This window comes from Phacochoerus africanus, chromosome 9, assembly GCF_016906955.1.
Source record: "Phacochoerus africanus isolate WHEZ1 chromosome 9, ROS_Pafr_v1, whole genome shotgun sequence".
Taxonomy (NCBI): Eukaryota; Metazoa; Chordata; class Mammalia; order Artiodactyla; family Suidae; genus Phacochoerus; species Phacochoerus africanus.
This window is the reverse complement of record NC_062552.1, coordinates 77,162,579-77,184,429: the sequence shown is the minus strand read 5'-3', so window position 1 is coordinate 77,184,429 and position 21,851 is coordinate 77,162,579. Positions and strand designations below refer to the sequence as shown.

The 21,851-nt window shown below is 44.9% G+C and overlaps 1 protein-coding gene across 2 annotated transcripts; it reads right to left on the bottom strand.

Moving 5' to 3' along the window:
* Positions 1-9,187: 9,187 nt before the first annotated feature.
* HAUS4 (HAUS augmin like complex subunit 4) lies at positions 9,188-21,671 on the bottom strand. Of its 2 annotated transcripts, none has more exons than XM_047796572.1 (10): positions 21,316-21,671; positions 19,013-19,089; positions 14,744-14,886; positions 14,537-14,668; positions 13,791-13,925; positions 11,697-11,793; positions 10,835-10,980; positions 10,576-10,706; positions 10,168-10,236; positions 9,188-9,653 (listed from the first exon to the last, which is right to left on the bottom strand). In XM_047796572.1, the coding sequence occupies exons 2-10, from the start codon at positions 19,065-19,067 to the stop codon at positions 9,470-9,472; spliced, it is 1,092 nt and encodes a 363-aa protein (XP_047652528.1). In that variant the 5' UTR covers positions 19,068-19,089; positions 21,316-21,671; the 3' UTR covers positions 9,188-9,469. The 2 variants fall into 2 exon arrangements, with proteins under 2 accessions (XP_047652528.1, XP_047652527.1); XM_047796571.1 differs by lacking the exon at positions 21,316-21,671 and adding an exon at positions 21,180-21,197.
* Positions 21,672-21,851: the final 180 nt, after the last annotated feature.

Genomic DNA, 21,851 nt, shown 5'->3' with positions numbered 1-21,851 from the left:
TTATACAGTATTTATCTGTCAAAATGAATTGAAAGTAGAAACTGCTCTGGAACATAGAAAAAGATGGAAAACTACCCGATTTGTTTATGAACCCAGAATATACCTAATACCAAAAACTGTCGGAAATAGCACCCTCTCAAAAAAAAAAAACCCTATAGACCTATCTCGCTATGGATATAAATGTAAAAATCCTAAAATATTTAATATTAACAATAAAAGCCATGAGTATATTAACACAATAATAATATGCCAGAATCAGTTAGGGTTTATCTCAAGAATTAACACAAAGTAAGGTATTAGGACATTTATTTATATAAAGATCAAAGATAGGAAAAATATTTGATCATTTTTAATAGTCATCAATGAGAGAATGTGGTGAATCAATTCCATTTTCTTTTCTTTTCTTTTTTTTTTTTTTTTTAGGGCCGCACTAGCAGCACATGGAAATTCCCAGACTGGGAGTCGAATCTGAGCTGCAGCTGCTGGCCTGTGCCACAGCCACAGCCACAGCCACAGCCATGCCAGATCCTTAACCCACTGAGCTAGGACAGGGATCAATCCCACATCCTCAGGGATCCTAGTTGGGATTGTTAACCACTGAGCCATGAAGGGAACTCCTCAATTCCATTTTCTTAAACATTATTTTTTGTCTTTTTAGAGCTGCACCCACGGGATATGGAAGTTCCCAGGCTAGGGATTGAATCGGAGCTGCAGCTGCTGGCCTACACAGGATCCAAGCTGCATCTGCAACCTACACCTCAGTTCACCACAACACCACTGAGTGAGGCCAGGGATTGAATCTCCATCCTCGTGGATGCTAATCAGATTCCTTTCCACTGATCCATGACAGGATCCTAAATATTCTTAATAGCCTTAATATTCTTTACACATAAACACTTGTATATATGAAGTCAACAATTTATGTAAAGATAAAACAAAACAAGAATCTCTTATCACTGTGTTGTTTAATATTATTCTGAAAAATCCAATACAGTAAGACTGGAAATTTTTAAAAAAGAATTATGGTTTTTGGAAAGAGAGAGGCAAATGTATCATTGTTTGCAGATAATATGATTATATACATAGAAAATCCATGAAAATCAATTCTAAAATGATAAGAATTAATAATAGAATTCAGGGACATCACTTGAAGCAAGACAAACATAAAACATATTGTAGCCTTCTTATAAACTAAGAATAACCAGTTAGAAGACATATTAGGAGTTCCCATTATGGCTCAGTGGATCAAGAACCTGACCTGGTGTCCATGAGGATGCAGGTTTGATCCCTGGCTTCACTCAGTGGGTTAAAGATCCAGCAAAGCTATAGGATAGGTTGCAGATGCAGCTCAGATTCAGCATTGTAGTGTACAGATTCAGCTGTAGTGTTGGCCAGTAGCTACAGTTATGATTTGACCCTAGCCTGGGAACTTCCATATGCTACAGATGCAGCTGTTAAATAAAAAAAGAAAGAAAGAAAGATATAATTAATAAAAATATCCCGGTAACATGGTAGTTAAGATCATGGACAGTGAAGCAAGATGACAAGAGCTTAAAGCCCTATTTATCCACTTACTTACCATATGGATAAATGGCCTCAGTTTCCTCATCCACAAAATGGGAATGTAAATAATAGTTCTTAATTTATAAAGCTGTTATGAGGATTAAATTAGTTAATATAGTAAAGCATTTACAACCTATCTTGCACATAGTAAGCATTCAATATACATTAGCTATTGTGATTAGTTTTTCCCCATTAACAAGGGGGTAAAAATAACACCACCATAAAAGAGTTAGCTATAACCTTACTGGAAAATATGAGGAACCTATATAGAGAAAAGCATAAAATATTCCTGAGCGATATAAAGACTGAAAAAAATGGAGAGGAGTTCCTGTTGTGGCTCAGTGGTAATAAATCCACCTAGTATCCATGAGGATACAGGTTTGATCCCTGGGCTCTCTCAGTGGGTTAAAGTGAGCTGTGGTGTAGGTCACAGATCTGGCTCAGATCTGACATTGCTGTGGCTGTGGCATAAAGTGGCGGCTGTAGCTCCAATTTGACCCCTAACCTGGGAACTTCTATATGTCACGGGCTCAGCCCTAAAAAGACAAAAAAAAAAAAAAAAAAAGAATTAGCCATGTTCTGAGGAAAAATGAATCTTATAAAGATGCCAATTCTGGGAGTTCCCGTCGTGGCGCAGTGGTTAACGAATCCGACTAGGAACCATGAGGTTGCGGGTTCGGTCCCTGCCCTTGCTCAGTGGGTTAATGATCCGGCGTTGCCGTGAGCTGTGGTGTAGGTTGCAGACGCGGCTCGGATCCCGAGTTGCTGTGGCTCTAGCGTAGGCCGGTGGCTACAGCTCCGATTCAACCCCTAGCCTGGGAACCTCCACATGCCGCGGGAGCGGGCCCAAGAAATAGCAACAACAACAACAAAAGACAAAAAAAAAAGATGTCAATTCTTACCAAATTAATTTTTCACTTCACTTTTCCAACGTTGGATCACAATTCTTTTTTTTTTTTTTTTCACCTACCCACGGCATATGGAGGTTCCCAGGTTAGGGGTCCAATAGGAGCTGTAGCTGTGGGCCTACAGCACAGCCACAGCAACTCCAGATCTGAGCCGCGTCTGTGACCTACACTACAGCTCACAGCAACACTGGATTCTTAGCCCACTAAGCGAGGTCAGGAATCAAACCCATAACCTCATGGTTCCTAGTCAGATTTCTTTCTGCTGTGCCACAACGGAAACTCCTCAATCACAATTCTAATGGAATCTTTTGTTACTTGATAAAATCATTCTACCATTCATTTGCAATAAAAAGCAGACAAAAAAAGCAAAGAAAAAAAAATTTTTTTGGTCCAGCCTACTCTAGAGACACAGCAATGCGGGCCGCGTCTGCGACCTACACCACAGCTCACGGCAATGCTGGATCCTTAACCCACTGAGCAAGGCCAGGAATTGAACCTGCGACCTCATGGTTCCTAGTCAGATTCGTTACCCACTGAGCCATGACAGGAACTCTGAAAAATTTTTTTTAAAAAGGAAGACGAAGGAGGAATTTGCTCTATATCTTTAGCCTGTTACTGCAAACCCTTTATGAAGCAAGCGATGTATAAATAAATAAAAGGCTATAATGTGCAGTCGGTACAAGTATAGACAAATTAAAAAGGCTAAACTAAGAGCTCGGTAGCAGACCAGTTGTTTGTGTACCCCTGTATGATTAAATATATGAATTCAATTTGTGATAATAATAACAAAAAACATTTATTGAGCCCTTATTTTATGTCAAGTTCTATGAAAGAAACTACGTTCACAGAGTTTTCGTCATGGCTCAGCAGAAATGAATCTAACTAGCATCCATGAGAACACAGGTTCAATCCCTGGCCTTGCTCAGTGGGTTAAGGATCTGGTGTTGCCATGAGCTGTGGTGTGGGTTGCACACACTGCTTGGATCCTGTGTTGCTATGGCTGTGGTATAGGCCAGCAGCTATAGCTCACATTGGGAACCTCCATATGCTGCAGGTGTGGCCCTAAAAAAGACAAAAGACAAAAAAAAAAAAACATTAGGTTTGCAAGAACCCCGAATCTTCACAAGAACCTAGTGAGGCAGGAAATATTACTCATCTATGGGTGAAGGAACTCAGTCTTAAGGAGGTTAAGTTACATGCCCCCCGCCTCTGCCCGGGAGAAGGAATTTAGATGGGGTACAGACCTAGGCTGACTGACTCCAGAGTCTTTGATCTTAACTTTAAAAAATATCACCTATAATTTTCCTTTTCAAAAGCTATCCTAGACAATGTTCACAAACTAGGGCAAAGATTCATTAAGAGAAATGCTTAGTGTAGCATTTTTTTATGATTACAAAAAATGTAAAACGAGTTGGATATCCTATAGGGGTATGGTCAAATAAATCATCCATGCAATGAAATCTTAAGCAGCCATTAAAATCAATGTTGTCAGAGAAAATTTAATAACATGGAGAAATGCTCCTGATGTGCCATTAAGTGACACAGATAACAAATTGCACATAGAGAATGACTTCAATATGTGCAGGGGAAATGCATTTTCCAAATTTTCTATCATAAGCATGTTTGTATGATATGGAAAACTTTTTGAAAAAATATGTATAAAACCTGTGATCTCTCCCTGGTATTTCTGCTTTTTTGCAGGGTTGTTTTGCTTTTTTTTTTGGTTTTTTTTTTTCTAGTTTTACTGAGAAACAATTGACACACATCACTGTAAGTTTAAGGCATACAGCATGATGGTTTGATTTACATATATTATAGAACGATTACTACAATAGGTTTGGCTAACATCCATCTTACAGATGCAATAAAAAGAAAAGAAAGAAGAAAAAAGAAAAAAATGTTTCTCCTTGGGATGAGAATTCTTAGGATTTATTCTCAACAATTTTTTTTTTTTTTTTAGGGCCCCACCAGCGGCACGTGGAAATTCCCAGGCTGGGGGTCCAATTGGAGCTGCGGCTTCCAGCCTACACCACAGCCACAGCAACTTGGGATCCAAGCCGAGTCTGTGACCTACACCACAGCTCAAGGCAACACCAGATCCTTAACCCACTGGGCGAGGCCAGGGATTGAACCTGCATCCTCATGGATGCCAGTCGGGTTTGTCAACCACCGAGCCATGAAGGGAACTCCCATGATTTTCTTTTCTTCCTTTTTTTGCCAGACCTGCAGCATGCGCAAGTTCCCTGGCCAGGGGTCAAGCCATCACCACAGCAGCAACCCAAGCCACAGCTGTGACAATGCTGGATCCTTAACCATTAGGCCACCAGGGAATTCCTACCTTGTGATTCTTGATTCACTTCTCTTGGTTTTCAGTCACATTCATTTGCACATCCTGTCACCTGATATTCTTAGATTTTTTTTTTATGTGGAGGACAGGGTCCATTCTTTTTTCATTATTATCTTTATTATTTCAAATACCAAAATCTAGTATGGTTCAAGATGAACACCTAATTGAGGAAATGCTGAATGTCACCATAAATATCAGGAAGAACTGTTTTGAGATTATGGACGTTCACTTCCAGATGCCACTAACTACAAAAGGAAAATGTGCTTTATATATGAGAGAGATCTGGCAGTTGCCACCTTAGCCAAGAAATCAAACTCAGCATAAGTTACTGTGGTGAGACATTCGGACCTGATGTGGCTCTAAGGTGATGTAATGTGAAGTACATAATGTCACCTATTAAGTATTCTTTGCAAGAATGTTTAACCTGAATCTAATATAGCCTGAAGACCTACTTCCACTTTACAGGAAACTTAAACTTACAGCCCTGTCCAATAGAAACTTCTACAGTGATATAAATGTTACGTGTCTGGACTCATACATAACCACCAACCTATTGAAAGTTTAATTTTATTTCATTTCAATTAACTTAAAAAAATTTTTTTGGCAGCACCTGCAGCATATGGAAGTTCCTGGGCCAGGGATGGAACCCATACTACAGCAGTGACCTGAGCCACAGCTTTGGCAACTTTGGATCCTTAACCCATTGTGCCACAAGGGAACTTAACTTTGAATTTAACTTTAAAATTTAACTTTATAGTATCTGCTATACTGGACAGGAGAGGTACAAATTCACCACCGCATGAAACAATTAGACCATGGGACATTCTACACAGTAACCAGCCTGGATTTTTCAGAAAGTCTATTTCATTAAAAACAAAAAACAAAAAACAAAAAAAAAGCGAGGCGTTCCCTTGTGGCCCAGTGGATTAAGGATCTGGAGTTTTCATTGCAGCAGCTCTGGTTGCTGCCATGGCACAGGTTTGACCCCTGGCCTGGGAATTTCTATATGCTGTGAGCACAGCCAAAATATAAATAAATAAAATTTTAAAATAAAAAAAGGAGTTCCCACTGTGGCACAGTGGATTAATGGTTGGGGCTGTCTCTGTGGTGGTGCTAGTTTGATATCTACTAATTATCAGATAAATGCAAATCAAAACTACAATGAGGTATCACCTCACAGCAGTCGTAGTGACCATCATCAAAAAGTCTACAGGGGGAGTTCCCATCATGGCTCAGTGGTTAGTGAATCTGACTAGGAACCATGAGGTTGCTGGTTCAATCCCTGGCCTTGCTCAGTGGGTTAAGGATCCGGCATTGCCGTGAGCTGTGGTGTAGGTTGCAGATGTGGCTCAGATCCCATGTTGCTGTGGCTGTGGCATAGGCCAGTGGCTACAGCTTCGATTGGTCCCCTAGCCTGGGAACCTCCATATGCCACAGAAGCGGCCCTAGAAAAGGCAAAAAGACAAAACAAAACAAAACAGTCTACAGGGAAAAAAAAAAAAAAGTAGTTCCAGTCTTGGCTCAGTCGTTAACAAACCCTTAACAAACCCAACTAATATCCTTGGGGATACAGGTTTGACTTCTGACCTCACTCAGGATGTTAAGGATCCAGTGTTTCCAAGAGCTGTGGTGTAGGTTGCAGACACAGCTTGGATCCTGAGTTGCTGTGGGTATGGTGCAGGCTGGCAGCTAAAGCTCCACTTCAACTTCACATGCTGTGGGTGCAGCCCTAAAAAAAGACCAAAAAAAAAAGGTCTACAGGGGAGTTCCCATCATGGCGCAGTGGAAACGAATCTGACTACTATCCATTAGGATGTGGGTTTGATCCCTGGCTTCATTCAGTGGGTCTGGGATCCAGCATTGCCATGAGGTATGTGGTGTAGGTTACAGATGTGGTTCAGATTCCACATTTGCTGTGGCTGTGGCCAGCAGCTGTAGCTCTGATTGGACCCCTAGCCTGGAAGCCTCCACATGCCTCACCCATCGCCCTGAAGACCAAAAAAAAAAAAAAAAAAACGCTCTGCAGATAATAAAAGCTGGAAGAGGGTGTGGAGAAAAGGGAACCCTCCCTACACTTTTTTTTTTGTCTTTTCTTGAGTGGCATATGGAGGTTCCCAGGCTAGGGGTCTAATGGGAGCTGTAGCCACCGGCCTACACCAGAGCCACAGCAACGCAGGATCCGAGCCACGTCTGTGACCCACACCACAGCTCACTGCAATGCCGGATCGTTAACCCACTGAGCAAGGGCAGGGACTGAACCCACAACCTCATGGTTCCTAGTCGGATTCGTTAACCACTGCACCACGACGGGAACTCCCCCTCCCTACACTTTTAGTGGGAATGTAAATTGGTGCAGCCAGTATGGAGTTTTCTTTAAAAAAATCTAGAAGTAGGAGTTCCCTGTTGGCTCAGTGGGTTAAGGACCTGTATTGTCACTGCTGGGCCCAGGGTTGCTGCTGTGGCATGGGTTTGATGACTGGTCATGGGAACTTCAACATGGTTTAGGCACAGCCAAAAAAAACAAAAAACAAAAAGAAAAAAATAGAGTTACCACATGATCCCGCTATGCCAATCCTGGGCCAATATCTAGAGTAAACCATAAATTGAAAAAATATATGCACCTCAGAGTTCAGAGTAGCACTATATACAATAGCAAAGACATGAAAACAACCTAAATGTCCACTGACAGATGAATGGATAAAGAAAATACGGCATATAATAAATAATGCCATTTGCAACAACATGAACAGACCTAGATTATTGTAATAAGTGAAGTAGGTTGGATAGAGAAAGACAAACATATGATATTGCTTATTTGTGGAATCTTAAAAAATGATGCAAATGAACTTATTTACAAAACAGAAACTCACAGACATAGAAAACAATCTTTTTTTGGTCTTCTTAGGGCCACACCCTTGCATATGGAAGTTCCCGGGCTAGGGGTCGAATTAGAGCCACGGCTGCCAAGCTACACCACAGCCACAGCCACAGCCACAGCCACACAGGATCTGAGGCGCATCTGCCACATGCTTCACAGCTCATGCCAACACCATATCCTTAACCTACTGAGCAAGGCCAGGGACCAAACCTGCATCCTCATGGATACCGGTCAGGTTTGTCACCACTGAGCCACTACAGGAACCCCAGAAAACAATCTTATGGTTACCAAAGGGGAGGGGGAGGGAGATAAATGAGGAGTTTGGGATTAACATAAACACGCTCCTAGGTATAAGAGGGATAAACATCAGGGACCTACTGTATGACACAGGGAACTATATTCGATATCTTGTAATAACCTATAGTGGAAAAGAAGGAAGGAGTTCCTTGGTGGCTCAGCAGGTTAAGGATCTGGCATTATCATTGTTGTGGCATGAGTTTGATCCCTAAACTAAGTAGACCGTGGAACTTGCTTCCTCAGAGTGATCCCCTCCCACCCTCTGCTTTTGGAGAAAGAAGTAACCCTCAAACCACACCAGAGGGAAGCAGGAGCACAAGAGGCTTGAGTCCTTTCCTACAACCAAGCTGGATACCTAGGTGCTTTATTTCACCCACTCCACCAAGAACCACAGTGGCAGAACAGTCTCCTACCCACCTGAGCATCTAGCACTCCTCTGGAAACTATAGTTCTTCAAGAGCAAGCCCAGGAGTTCCTGCTGTGGCTCAGCAGGTTAAGGATTCAATGTAGTCCCCGTGAAGATGCAGGTTTGATCCCTGGCCTGGCTTAGTGGGTTAGGGATCGTGTTGCCACAAGCCGCAGCATAGGTCACAGGTACGGCTCAGCTCCCGTGCTGCTATGGCTGTAATACAGGCTGGCAGCTGCAGCTCCAAGAGCAAGCCTCATTTTAATCCACTCCTGCTCTCTAGGAATGAAGCCTCTTGAACTCCACAGGGGCAGGCTGGCCCTGCTACCCTCCCACCCTTTGCACAAACATTATGGATCTCTTTGGACCTACTCAGTTCCCCTCCGTAACCATGTAGTTTTTTTTCTCTCTCTGCAATTTAGCTTGGGAGGTTTCTATTGAAGTCTTCAAGCTCAATGATTCTTTTTTTTTTTTTTTGTCTTTTGTCCTTTTTTTAGGGCCACACCTGTGGCATATGGAGGTTCCCAGGCTAGGGGTCTAATCAGAGCTGTAGCTGTCGGCCTGTGCCAGAGCCACAGCAATGCCAGATCCGAGCCATGTCTGTGACCTACAACACAGCTCATGGCAACAGCGGATCCTTAACCCACTGAGCGAGGCCAGGGATCGAACCGAAACCTCATGGTTCCTAGTCAGATTTGTTTCCACTGTGCCACGACGGGAACTCCTCCATATAGTTTTTGATATTCTTTTTTTATCTTTGCCCAAAGAAAAATGACTAAAGTCCTAGACACCATATCATCACTTTATTCAGGAGATAATCAAATATGATACAGGGCTGACACTTACAAATAGCTGTACATAAAATTATACAAATCTGTTACATTTTCCAGAAGAGACTCAGTCATTGTAAAAAAGGAAGAAAAACCCGGTGGTCCCAAAAGGACTAGTGTTTTGAGCAAGTGTCCTCACACTCCCTTGAGTAAAGGTGGCCTCAAGTAGAGGTGGTCTTCTTACCGGAGAGGAGGAGGCAGCCCCTAAGCAGAAGCTGGGCCTCCTGACCCCAACGATGCTCAGCGGTAGGCCTTGTCGAACTCCTGGAGGGCCCAGCGCTTGTTCTCAGTTGCCTGCTTGAGTTGGGTGTACTCTTTCACCAGCCTATCAAACTCCTCTCCAAGGACCTCATAGGTGTTCAGGACCTGTCGGGACTTCTCCATGTCCTGCTCTTGTAGGTGAATGGCCCCCTCCAAACGGTCCCTAAGAATTCAGGCCCAGAAGATACAAAATAAGGATCCGGTTCCCCAAAAAGCAGACAAGAATGGGAAGGTGTTAAAATGAATGAGTCTCAGAGTTCCTGTTGTGGCCCAGTGGGTTAAGGACACAACGTTGTGTCTGTGAGGATGCGGGTTCGATCCCTGGTCTCACTCAGTGGGTTATGGAGCCGGTGCGTTGCTATATCTCTGGTCCAGTGTTGCTGTGGCATAAGGGCCAGGGAACTTCCATATGCCACAGGTAGGGTGGTAAAATTAAAAATAGATAAATAAATAAAATGAATGAGTCTGGAGTTCCTTGGTGGCACGGTGGCTTTAGGATCCAGTGTTGTCCCTTCTGTGGTGTGGCTTTGATTCTTGCCCCAAGAAGTTCCCCATGCCATGGGCATGGCCAAAAAATAAACGCAAAATAAGAACAAGTAAAATAAAACCAATGAGTCTGGAGGGTGTGGGGACCAGCTCTGAGGAGCCTGAACTACCAAGCTCCTGGGAGTTCTCACCTAATGAGACGATGAACTTCCACTTTCTCAGCAGTGTAAGTGTCAGACAAAATCTTTAGCTCTTCCATCCTGACCAAGGGAAGAAAGAAATGTCAATCTGAGGATCCCTCACAGCAGCAGAGTTAGGATTGGGACCCAGGACCTGCCTGTGGTCAAGACATGAGCTAGGCAGTAACAGGGTAAACAAGGTCATTCTGAATTCCTGGGCAGTCTAGCACCCATTTCAGATGCTTTAGAATAAAAGACCCAAGAACGTTGAAGGCTTTAGGGTAACCCAAAGGCTATGTGACATCTACTCAATACCCACAGGGTGCCCGGCAGGTGGAGAGAAAAGAGAAATGAGGGTGAGGGTCAGAGCGGGTGGCATGTTAGACAGACCCCTTCAGATCCACAGGGGTCACAGCTCACCGCAGCTTCAGGATCAGGGTGCTGCACTTGATCTCCAGGTACTGGGCATTGCTGCGGTCCAGCTCTGACTGAGCCTTCAGCCGGTGTTCCTGAAGTAGCCTCTGCAGCAATGCCAGGCAGCGGAGAAGCACCTAAGGCAGGAAGAAGAAGGTGGGCACAAACAACCATAGAAGGCAGGTCAGAAATCCCTGGCTTCCCCAGAGGTGCCCCTGGGGCCAGGGTAAAAGAGAAAGGAAGCCATCCCAGTGCCCTGCCAGACCTGGGAGTAGGTGGCACTCTTCTTCTCCAGTAGCACCATCTGCTCCTTCTGCTGGCTCTTGGCATCCTGGCACTGCTGCTTCTCATCCATCAGGACCTCTGCAAGCTTCCCCACCTTTTCGGCCTTCCGGGTTTCACTGTCTGAATCTGGGCAAAGAGACAGCGCGCTGAACGCAAAAGCCCTAAATGCTCCTATCCTACATTTAGCCCCACAAATTCTGTCTTCTGGACAGCTTTTCTTCTGATGGCCCAGTTATCATAATTAAGTTTTCTCTACTCTTACTTTTGACTCCAGATTTGCCCCCCCTCCTTTTCTGGTCTTTTTAGGACCACACCCATGGCATATGGAAGTTCCCAGGCTAGGGGCTGAATGGGAGCTACAGCTGCCGGCCTGCACCACAGCCACAGCAACGCCAGATCCGAGCCGCATATGCAACCTACACCACAGCTCATGGCAGTGCCAGATCCTTAACCCACTGAGAGAGGCCAGGGATCGAACCTGCATCCTCATATACTAGTCGGGTTCATTAACCAGAGACACAACAAGAACACCCCTCAATTCTTAAATCACAGAAGTAAAGACAAGAACACCTGTTGGCCTAAACTTTCCTATTTCATTCTGATTTCCTTGAGAACAATCTCATCCTTTCCTGCAGCAAGAGGTCACTGTCGCTCAGCACCTCGCCCAATGAAAAGAGTCCTTACCAAATTCCTCGCTTTTATGTTATCAGCAAGGAAACAAACATGTCCAATGCTTCCCAGCTTCCATCCCGAATCTAAAATTCAAATGCATTATTCCCCAAAGAGCAGACCAGGAGCCCTGGAGGCCAGCCATGAACAGAACGCCAAGGGCCAGCAGGCACCTGAATCGGGATTGTGGTAGCAGAGCAGAGTGAAACATTTCTTCTTGAGCAGCTCCTCCACTTCCAGTGCAAGCCGGGCTCTCATCCACACACAATCCTATAGCCACAGAAGTGAAAAGAGACTTGCAGGTGGGCTGTTAGCACTAGGAAGAGCCAGTCAATGAATACACGATGCTTGAGAGCCAAAGAAAACGCATCAAGAGACATCAGGGAGATTAATAGTCTATCAAGTTAGCAAAGAATACAATGACTGTCAAGATGCCATGCTGATTTGAAGGTGGGGACCTGGGGCACTGGGAGCACTGCTTTGGAGAGCGGTTTGGCAATACGTACCACTGTGTTCTACATGTGTATCCTCTGACCCAGGAATCCCACTTACACTTGGGAAATAATCATACAAAGATACCTATGAACTAGCATGTTCACATCAGGGTGGTTTCTTTTTCTCTCTTTCTTTCTTTTTTTTGGCTGTGCTCGAGGCACACAGAAATTCCCGGGCCAGGGATCTAACCTATCCCACAGCAGCGATCTGAGCCAGAAAATGACAATGCTGGATCCTTAACTCACTGAGCCACTAGGGAACTCCTTATCAGTGTGGTTTCCAATGGTAAAAATGTGGAAAACAAACTTAAATTAATATTGATAAGGTTAAGGTTAAGAAATAAGGATAAGGTTATCAATAAGGTTAAGAAAACTGTATTAAATCCATATAATGGAATCCTATCTGTGATTTAAACGATGACATAATAGGGACACTGAGCACTAAGTATGTGCCTGGACACTGTGCTAAAAGTGCTTTAGGAGGTGGGGGAGGGATAAATTAGGAGGCTGGAATTAACATATACACACTACTAGGGAGTTCCCCTTCATGGGTCAGCGGTTAATGAACTCGACTAGGATCCATGAGGATATAGGATGGATCCCTGGTCTTGCCCCGTGGGTGAAGGATCCAGCATTGCCATGAGCCGTGGGATAGGTTACAGACATGGCTCAGATCTGGCGTTTCTGTGGCTGTAGCATAGGCCAGCAGCTATAGCTTTGATTTGACCCCTCGCCTGGGAACTTGCATATGCCACAGGTGCAGCCCTAAAAAGCAAAACAACAACAAAAACGTATACACACTACTATATATAAAATAGATAACCACCAAGGACCCACTGTAGAGCACAGGGTACAATACTCAATATTTTGCAAAAACCTATAATGGAAAAGAAAATGACAAAGAATAGATTATAAATATCTGTATAACTGAACCACTATGCTATATATACACCTGAAGACTAACACGACACTGTAAATCAACTATACTTTTTTTTTTTTTGGTTTTTTAGGGCTGCACCCAAGGCATATGGAGGTTCCCAGGCTAGGGGCTGAATCCGAGCTGTAGCCACTGGCCTACACCACAGCCACTCATGGATACTAGTCAGAATCATTTCTGCTGAGACATGAAGGGAACTACTAAATCAACTATACTTTAATTAAAAAAAAAAAAAGATGCTTTAGGAGGTATCATCTTATAATTATTTGAAAAAAAAATGTATACCTGAAAATACTAATATACTTGAAAAAAATTTAAAATATATTAAGTGGAAACAGATTATATTCTCCACATACTATTTATGTCAAGCTGTAATATAATAATACTGCATTTGTTTCTAGATGTAGTTTTCAGCTTTTACTTTCTTCCTTCTAACATCTTTCTTATTCATTTGAGTTTGACCACCACAAGCGTTTTTTTTTTTTTTTGCTTTTTCAGGACTGTACCTGCAGCATATAGAAGTTTCCAGGCTAGGGATCAAAATGGAGCTGCAGCTGCTGGCCTACACCACAGTCACTACAATGCCATATCTGAGCCTCATCTGCAACCTACCCCACAGGTCACAGCAACGCTGATCCTCAACCCAGTGAGTGAGGCCAGGGATTGAACCCTAGGCCTCATGGATACTAGTCAGGGTCGTTATTGCTGAGCCTCAATGGGAACTCCTGCATATATCATTTTTACAGAAACAATAAGCCTTAACCAAAAGACGTTGAATATGTGGGAGAAATTACGCCATTTCATTTCTTTGATCCCAATATCTGCCCAACCCCAACCTCTGAGGGTGGCATGAGCTCCAGAAGGTCCGATTTCTCCAGCCCTAGCAGTGAAGGCACCTCTGTCTCTTGTCTGGGGCCCAAGAGCTGTGTCAGCTCAGTCACAAGCAGTCGCTGTTCAAGGGTCTCATGAAACTGAGGGAGAGAATAAAAAAAGACAGAGGTTACTATAAAACTTCTACTCTACCTCCTCGGAGTTCCTGTCATGGCTCAGTGGTTAATGAATCTGACTAGCATCCATGAGGACGCAGGTTCAATCCCTGCCTTGCTCAGTGGGTTAAGGATCCGGCCTTGCCGTGAGGTGTGGTATAGGTCACAGATGCAGCTCAGACCTTGCGTGGCTGTGGCTGGCAGCTGTAGCTCCGATTTGACCCTCAGACTGGGAACCTCCACATGCCACAGGCATGGCCATAAAAAGCGGGGGAAAAAAAAAAAAAAGGACAAAAAAAACCCCAAAACAAAAACCTTCTCCTACTCCACCTCCTCCTCATGAACCAGTTCTTCACACATCTTCAAGTCCTCAAGTGTGTCATCCCCTTCAGATCACTTCTCAGCTGCCGGCACCTTCTGTCAATCTTTCTTTTCAAAACCCTGACAACATAGCCACCTCTTTCCCCATAACTAAGGTCCTTTTCTTTTTTGATAACCATTCCTCAAAGCCATTTCCCCCAGATCAGTGGAAGCCACAGCTGGCCTGATCATTCCTACAGCTGCTACCAACACCCAAGTCATCTCTCCTGCCTCACCTTTTTGTCCTCAGAAGTTAAATTTGTGTCTTGTATCTTTACATAGTCGTCAACAAGCAGCTCTTGAATCACTCTATGCAAAATCTCAAACCTCAACCATGTTGTCTTGTGCAGTCGAACTTCCTTCCATGCCTGGAAAACCGAAAAATGTCTCAGGTAGGGACCCACCTCTTCCTCCCTATCAGCCCCTTCTCCCAGGGCCCTTACCTGAGTCTGCTCTTTTGCCAGGATGAGGCTTAAGCCACTCTCATCCATGTGTTGAGAGAGACTCAGAAGTAGTTTGCTGAAGTGTGGGTTCTGTAACAGGTCCTCTTCCCTCAGGTGACAAGGAGGAAGCTGTTTGCTGCACACTTAATGGGCCATCCCCCACAAGGACCAAAGGCAAAGACAAGAAAGGTACAGACTCTTAATTTATATAACTGAGCATAAGTCTTAGCTTAATATTTTTTTCATTGTTGAAATAATTTTATTTTTTTTATTACTCAATGAATTACATTTGTAGTTGTATTAGCTTAATATTCACATCCAAAAAAACCCCTAGATTTTGGTAGGGAAGCGTTTTAAATTGATTGAATTAAAAAAAAAACCCCACAAATAAACTAGAGACAATACTCAAAGTAACAAGAATTTATACTATATAGAAGGCTATTCATTAAGAATTAGGGACCGTGGAGGTCCCTTGTGGCTCAGCATGCTAAGAATCTGACTGCGGAGTTCCCGTCGTGGCGCAGTGGAAATGAATCTGACTAGGAACCACAAGGTTGCCGGTTCAATCCCTGGCCTTGCTCAGTGGGTTAAGGATCTGGCATTGCCATGACCTATGGTGTAGGTCGCAGACATGGCTCAGATCCCATGTTGCTGCATCTGTGGTGTAGGCTGGCAGCTGTAGCTCTGACTGGACCCCTAGCCTGGGAACCTCCATATGTCACGAGTGCAGCTGTAAAGAGCAAAACACAAAAAGAAAAACAAAACCCCGACTACTATCCTTGAAGATGTGGGTTCCCGATCTCTGGCCTCACTCAGTGGGTTAAGGATTCAGGTTGCCACAAGCTGCAGCATAGGTCACAGATGCAGCTCAATTCCCACACTGCTGTGGCTGTGGCTTAGGCTGGCAGCAGAAGCTCCAGTTAGACCCCTAGCCTGGAAACTTCTATATGCCGCAGGTTTTGCCCTAAAAAGACCAAAAAGAAAAAAAAAAAATTAGGGATAGGTAACGAGTCTCTTTAAAAAAACTAAAGTCAGAGTTCCCACTGTGGCACAGGGGAAACAAATCCAACTAGTATCCATGAGGATTTGGGTTCAATCCCCGGCCTCTCTCAGTGGGTCGGGGATCTGGTGTTGCCATGAGCTGTGGTGTAGGTGGTAGACGCGGCTCAGATCCTGATTTGCTGTGGCTATAGTGTAGCCACTGGGTTGGATCCGGGCAGCTGTAGCGCTAATCAACCCCTATCCTGGGAACTCCATATGCCTCGGGTGCGGTCCTAAAAAGCAAAAAAAAAAAAAAAAACAAAAAAACAAAAAAAACAAAGAACAAAAAACTAAGGTCTTAGTGGCGTTCCCACTGTGGCACAGTGGGTTTGGCACAGCGGGTTAAGAACTCAACCACAGTGGCTCTGGTTGCTGCCGAGGTGTGTTTTGATCCCCAGTGCAGTGAGTTAAAGGATCCAGTGTTGCCACAGCTGCAGCTCGGATTCAATCCCTGGTCCAGGAACTTCCATATGCTGCAGGTGTGGCATATAAAAACAAAAACCTAAGATCTTATAAAGAGGAAATACAGTGGGAAAATATTAGACAAAGAGGAGTTCCAGTTGTTGCTCAGTGGAAATGAACCAGACTAGTATCCATGAGGACTTTGGTTCAATCCCTAGCCTCACTCAGCGGGTTGGGAATCGGGCATTGCCATGAGCTGTGGTCATAGACATGGCTCAGATTCCATGTTGCTGTGGCACAGGCCGGTGGCTGCAGCTCCAATTCAACCTCTACCCTGGGAACTTCCATATGCCACAGGTGTGACCCTAAAAAGCAAAAAAAAAAAAAATTAAAAAAATTATATATATATTAGACAAAGAGAATCAAGAAAAAGGGACCTTTGGAATTCCCTAGTGGCATAGTGGATTAAGGACCCGGTGCTGTCACTGCTGTGGCTGTGGTTGCTGTTGTGGCATAGGTTTGATCCCTGGTGGGGGAACTTCCACATCCTGCAGGTGCACACAAAAAAAATAAACTTAAAAAAAAAAAAAGAAAAAAGAATAAGGGACCCTTTGGTAGGAATCACTACTGTACCTAAGATGTCTCATTCACACAGAATAACTAGAGTTCCTTAGGAAGGGGAAAAACATGTAAAATTCCAACTTTGGATATGATCTCTAGCTGCATAAAAAGACTGAGAAAAGGAGTTCCCATCGTGGCGCAGTGGTTAACGATTCCGACTAGGAACCATGAGGTTGTGGGTTCAGTCCCTGCCCTTGCTCAGTGGGTTAACGATCCGGCGTTGCCATGAGCTGTGGTGTAGGTTGCAGATGCGGCTCAGATCCCACGTTGCTGTGGCTCTGGCATAGGCTGGGGGCTACAGCTCCGATTGGACCCCTAGCCTGGAAACCTCCATATGCCGTGGGAGCGGCCCAAAGAAATAGCAAAAAGACAAAAAAAAAAAAAGACTGAGAAAAGATATATATTTGTTTTTCTTTTTTTTTTTGACTTTTTGTCTTTTCAGGGCTGCACCCATGGCATATGGAGGTTCCCAGGCTAGGGGTCCAATCGGCCACAGCAACTCAGGATCTGAGCCCCATCTTCGACCTACACCACAGCTCATGGCAACGCTGGATCCTTGGCCCACTGAGTGAGGCCAGGGATTGAACCCACCACCTCATGGTTCCTAGTTGGATTCGCTTCTGCTGTATCACAATGGGCACTCCAGATATATTCTTAAGAGTAACTACACAATTTAAATAACCAAATTATCCTCATTGTAAGTAGAGGTGAGTAACTCATGTGGGTGCAGAACAGCACATGCATAAGAAAAACTGCAAGAAACCAGGATCCGCTGGTTATTCCATATGCTCACGGGGCTTTTTCTCCACCTTTTCCCACGTGCCTTCTGCTGGGGTCTTCTGTTTTACTCCCACCTACCACTTGCATTTCCATTCTTGGACCATCATTCCGAATGATCATCACACCAAAGTCCTTTTAGAGAATAAGAAATTTCTCTTCCAGAGTTCCCATCGTGGCTCAGCGGAAACAAATCTGACTAGCATCCATGGGGTGCAGGTTCAATCCCTGGCCTCAATCAGTGGGTTAAGGATCTGGTGTTGCCGTGAGCTGTGACATAGGTCGCAGATGCAGCTCAGATCCAGCGTTCCTGCAGCTGTAGTGTAGCCTGGCAGCTACAGCTCTGATTCGACCCCTAGCCTGGGAACCTCCATATGCTGCAGGTAGAGCCCTAAAAAAATTTAAAAGACCAAAAATAAAGAAATTTCTCCAAGTTCCTATCATGGTGCAACAGAAACAAATCCAACTAGGAACCATGAGGTTTCAGGTTCAATCCCTGTCCTCGCTCAGTAGGTTAAGGATCCGGCATTGCTGTGAGCTGTGGTGTAGGTCGCAGACGCAGCTCAGATCTGGCGTTGCTGTGGCTGTGGTGTAGACCAGCAGCAACAGCTTCGATTAGACCCCTAGCCTGGGAACCTCCACAAGCCGCGGGTGCGGTCCTAAAAAGACAAAAAAAAAAAAAGAAAAAAAGAAATAACTCTTTCCCCTCCCCAAGGCACTGAAAGATCAATATGGAAATGATCAAAGCACAGAAGGCTCAAGTTTTCAAAGAATTCAAAATATAGAAGTGATTTGAGATATGGAAAGAATGCAAGATGTAGAAGGATCTGAGATTCTGGAGAACATACAAGAAAATTCAAGACATAGGAAGGCAGCCTTCAAAAGTTCACTGGCCACCCTTGTCTTCAGGATATGCTTGCTAACATAGCACAGGAGCATCTTGAATTTTTATTTATGAATTTATTATTTTGTCTTTTGGGGATGCATCCACGATACATGGAAGTTCCCAGGCTAGGAGTCAAATCGGAGCTGTACTCATTGGCCTACGCCACAGCCACACTGGATCTGAACCGTGCCTTTGACCTACATCACACCGTTCATGGCAAGGCCAGATCCTTAACCCACTGAGTGAGGCCGGGGATGGAACCCTTGTCCTCAAGGATACTAGTCTGGTTTGTTATCACTGAACCATGAGGGGAACTCCCTTGAAATTTCAGGCTACTGCAGAAGCAGATACTGAGTAGGAGTTGGTGTAATCTGTCTTCCAATAAGACAGTGTTTAAAAATCTTCAAGTCTTCTAGTTACCTCAGAAACTCAGGCTTCTGTGAAGAGAAACCATACCTGGGAACATTATAAATCCTTTTTATTATAGAAGGCAAGACCTCTCTGGATAAGTGCTCAAGCCTCTTGCAATTGGCTACCCTTACCTTGTTGGAGTAGTTCCATCCCTTCTCCAGGTGAGCAGAAATCCCCAGATGCCATCTGCGTTTCTTGGGATTCTTATCTGTGGAACGGAGTAAAAGAAAACAAAAAAATAAACTGTCTGGCTGCTCCAGAGAGAAAACTACCTTTAACTTGGGTTAAAATTTCCATTATCAACAAGCCTGGGAGGAGGAACCCTCTTTCAGAGAGGGAAAAATATCATACATCCTGGGTCCTGTCTGAAAAGAGGCCTCCTTGGGAGGGAAAATATCATACACCCTGGGTCCTGTCTGAAAAGAGGGCCTCCTTGGGAAAGACAAGTTTCCAATTCATTAGTTTAAACAGGAGGGTGGAAATTCCCACTGCAGCACAGCGGAAACAAATCTGACTACTATCCCTGAGGACTCAGGTTCCATCCCTGGCCTCACTCAGCTGGGGATCCCAAGTTGCTGTGGTGTAGGCCAGCAGCTGTTAACTCCAATTTGACCCCTAGCCTGGGAACCTCCATATGCCAGTTGCAGGCCTAAAAAGCAAAATAAAATAAGATAAACAGGAGGGTGCTCCCCTGCCCCACCATTATGTCTAAGGTTAAAACTCAGCCGTTGCGTTCTCCTTTTGAGTGAATTGGGAAATGTGGAAAAGGAAAAAAGTCCATTTTTCTCCAGTCAAATAACTCAGCTATCAGATTCCTCAATAGTTTCTAACACTTCTTTAACCTGTGCTTTCATCTGAGATTTGTCAGTAGTTTTTGATCATTAACTCTAGAAATATCCTTCAGCAGTGACAAATCATTCCACACCTGAACAAAAACAACTGGTTTTCACATAACAGCATTGGTAAAGAGCACCTAGAGGAAAATACAGGACAGGAAGACTTACAGGGAGGTCAGTGCCAAAAGGAGTAAGGCAAAGATGTATTAATAATGCGGCTGAGGATTTCCCGTCGTGGCGCAATGGTTAACGAATCCGACTAGGAACCCTGAGGTTGCGGGTTCCGTCCCTGCCCTTATTCAGTGGGTTAACGATCCGGCGCTGCCGTGAGCTGTGGTGTAGGTTGCAGACGCGGCTCGGATCCCGCGTTGCTGTGGCTCTGGCGTAGGCCGGTGGCTACAGCTCCGATTGGACCCCTAGCCTGGGAACCTCCATATGCCGCGGGAGCGGCCCAAAGAAATAGCAAAAAGACAAAAAAAATAATAATAATAATAATAATGCGGCTGAGCCTGGCCAGGTGGACATGCGCTGTTGGCGTTTTGCCAGAACACGGAGAACACTTAAGAGTGACATCAACACAAAGGGGCAGTAAAGATGGTCAGAGGGTGGACCCCTGAGGCAAAATTCTTCCCTTGACATGACTCCCCCCACCTTTTTTTGGCTCCACCCCGCCTCTCTGTAAAGTATCAAATCCCAAAGGGCAGCTGAGCCTCCCAAAGCAGAACAGACACAGGTTATTATGATTTAACACTTCATGTTCACAGAACATTTGGTTTACTCCCTCGTTTTATGAGTAACATCAAAGTAAGGACTCATTTGTTTTGTAACATGGTCCAGAGGGGGACGCAGCTGAGGAGGCAGAACGCAAGGACTTAATTTGCAGCTCAGCTGTTGCTTCTGTGTGAATTTAAGGGAAATGCTTTTTTTGTGCCAAATTTTCCCCACCTGCAAAACTGAGATAACGATTCCTGCCTTGGATGAGACATTAAGAATTAATAACAATCGACTTGTCAACAAAAGCCACTACTTAGTTAAGCTCAGTGTTTTAGCAATTCTGTTTATCACGGATCTAAGCCTGCAAGTAAATTTTGCAGGCAAACTTCATCCACGGAAATGAGGACCAACTCAAATTTCAAAAACGCTAGCTGTTCTTCCCTCCCTAGGGGAACTGCCCACTTGGGGTTTTTTAGGGTACTTTTCTTTACCCTTTTAAAGTGTTACAGGGCGGGAACGGTGGCGGCAATCAGGCTCCATTCTCCACCCTTTGCACTCAGACATGTGAAAATGCTGCTGCAAGGACCTAAGCATTTAAATGTTCTGACTCAGGCGTCTTTTAAATTCTTAGAGCTGTCTTTACACGCTGCACTGAACGTTAAATTGATTTTACAGGTATTTTCACAAGATGTGACCCTTAAAGGGCCCGAGATGAATCAAAATGCGGAGCGGGCTCTCTGGCGCCTACTTTTCTTCCGTCTGGGCGGCCAAGGATTCCCAAGGGCGAGCGCGGTCTCGGTGGCCGGAGACTGCGGACTGGCTGGATTGACCCTCCCAGCGTTCCTCCTCCCCGCAGCGCCGCCCGCTGACCCTCCGAGGCAAACCTGCACAGCATGCGGCAGCTGAAGCTCCCGAGGCGATGCCGAGGGGGCTGGAGTGGGCAGGCCAGTGGTGGCAACACCAGCCCCCCGCCCACGCCCGGGGTCCGGAACCTCTCCCTGCGGCCCAGCGCAGAGGCTGGGAGCTAGGCACCGGAGGACCTCGCGGGACCGTCGGGGGCGGGGATAATGCCGAAAGCGCGTCGGAGGGGCGGGGCCACGCTCTAGGCGGGAACGGCAGGCCCCGCCCCTCGCCGGGCGTGCAACCCCTTAGACCCCAACCGCCTGTGACCAGTTTTGAAGCAAGACGTCTTTGCTTCTTCTCCGGGTACCGTCCCCAGGTCGAGGGCAAACGCTGAGAAGCTGGTAATAATTGCTAGCTCTTATTGAGGGCCCACGATGAGTCAGACACTATGTCAAGCCTTTGACTTGCCTCGCCTCGCCCCGCCCCCGTTTAGTTCTTAACAGCGTCTATGAGAAAGTCACTTTCATACCCATTTTACAGAGGGGAAAACTAAGGCGCAAAGAGGTTAGGAGGCATG

What these genes read in the sequence shown, in the direction of transcription:
- HAUS4 (XM_047796572.1), bottom strand. Translation starts at nt 19,067, where the DNA reads ATGGCATCTGGGGATTTCTGCTCACCTGGAGAAGGGATGGAACTACTC. An exon ending in TGGCAAAAGAGCAGACTCAG is followed by an intron (nt 14,669 to 14,743) that starts GTAAGGGCCCTG and finishes TCGGTTTTCCAG; the next exon opens with GCATGGAAGGAAGTTCGACT. An exon ending in TAACTTCTGAGGACAAAAAG is followed by an intron (nt 13,926 to 14,536) that starts GTGAGGCAGGAG and finishes TCTCTCCCTCAG; the next exon opens with TTTCATGAGACCCTTGAACA.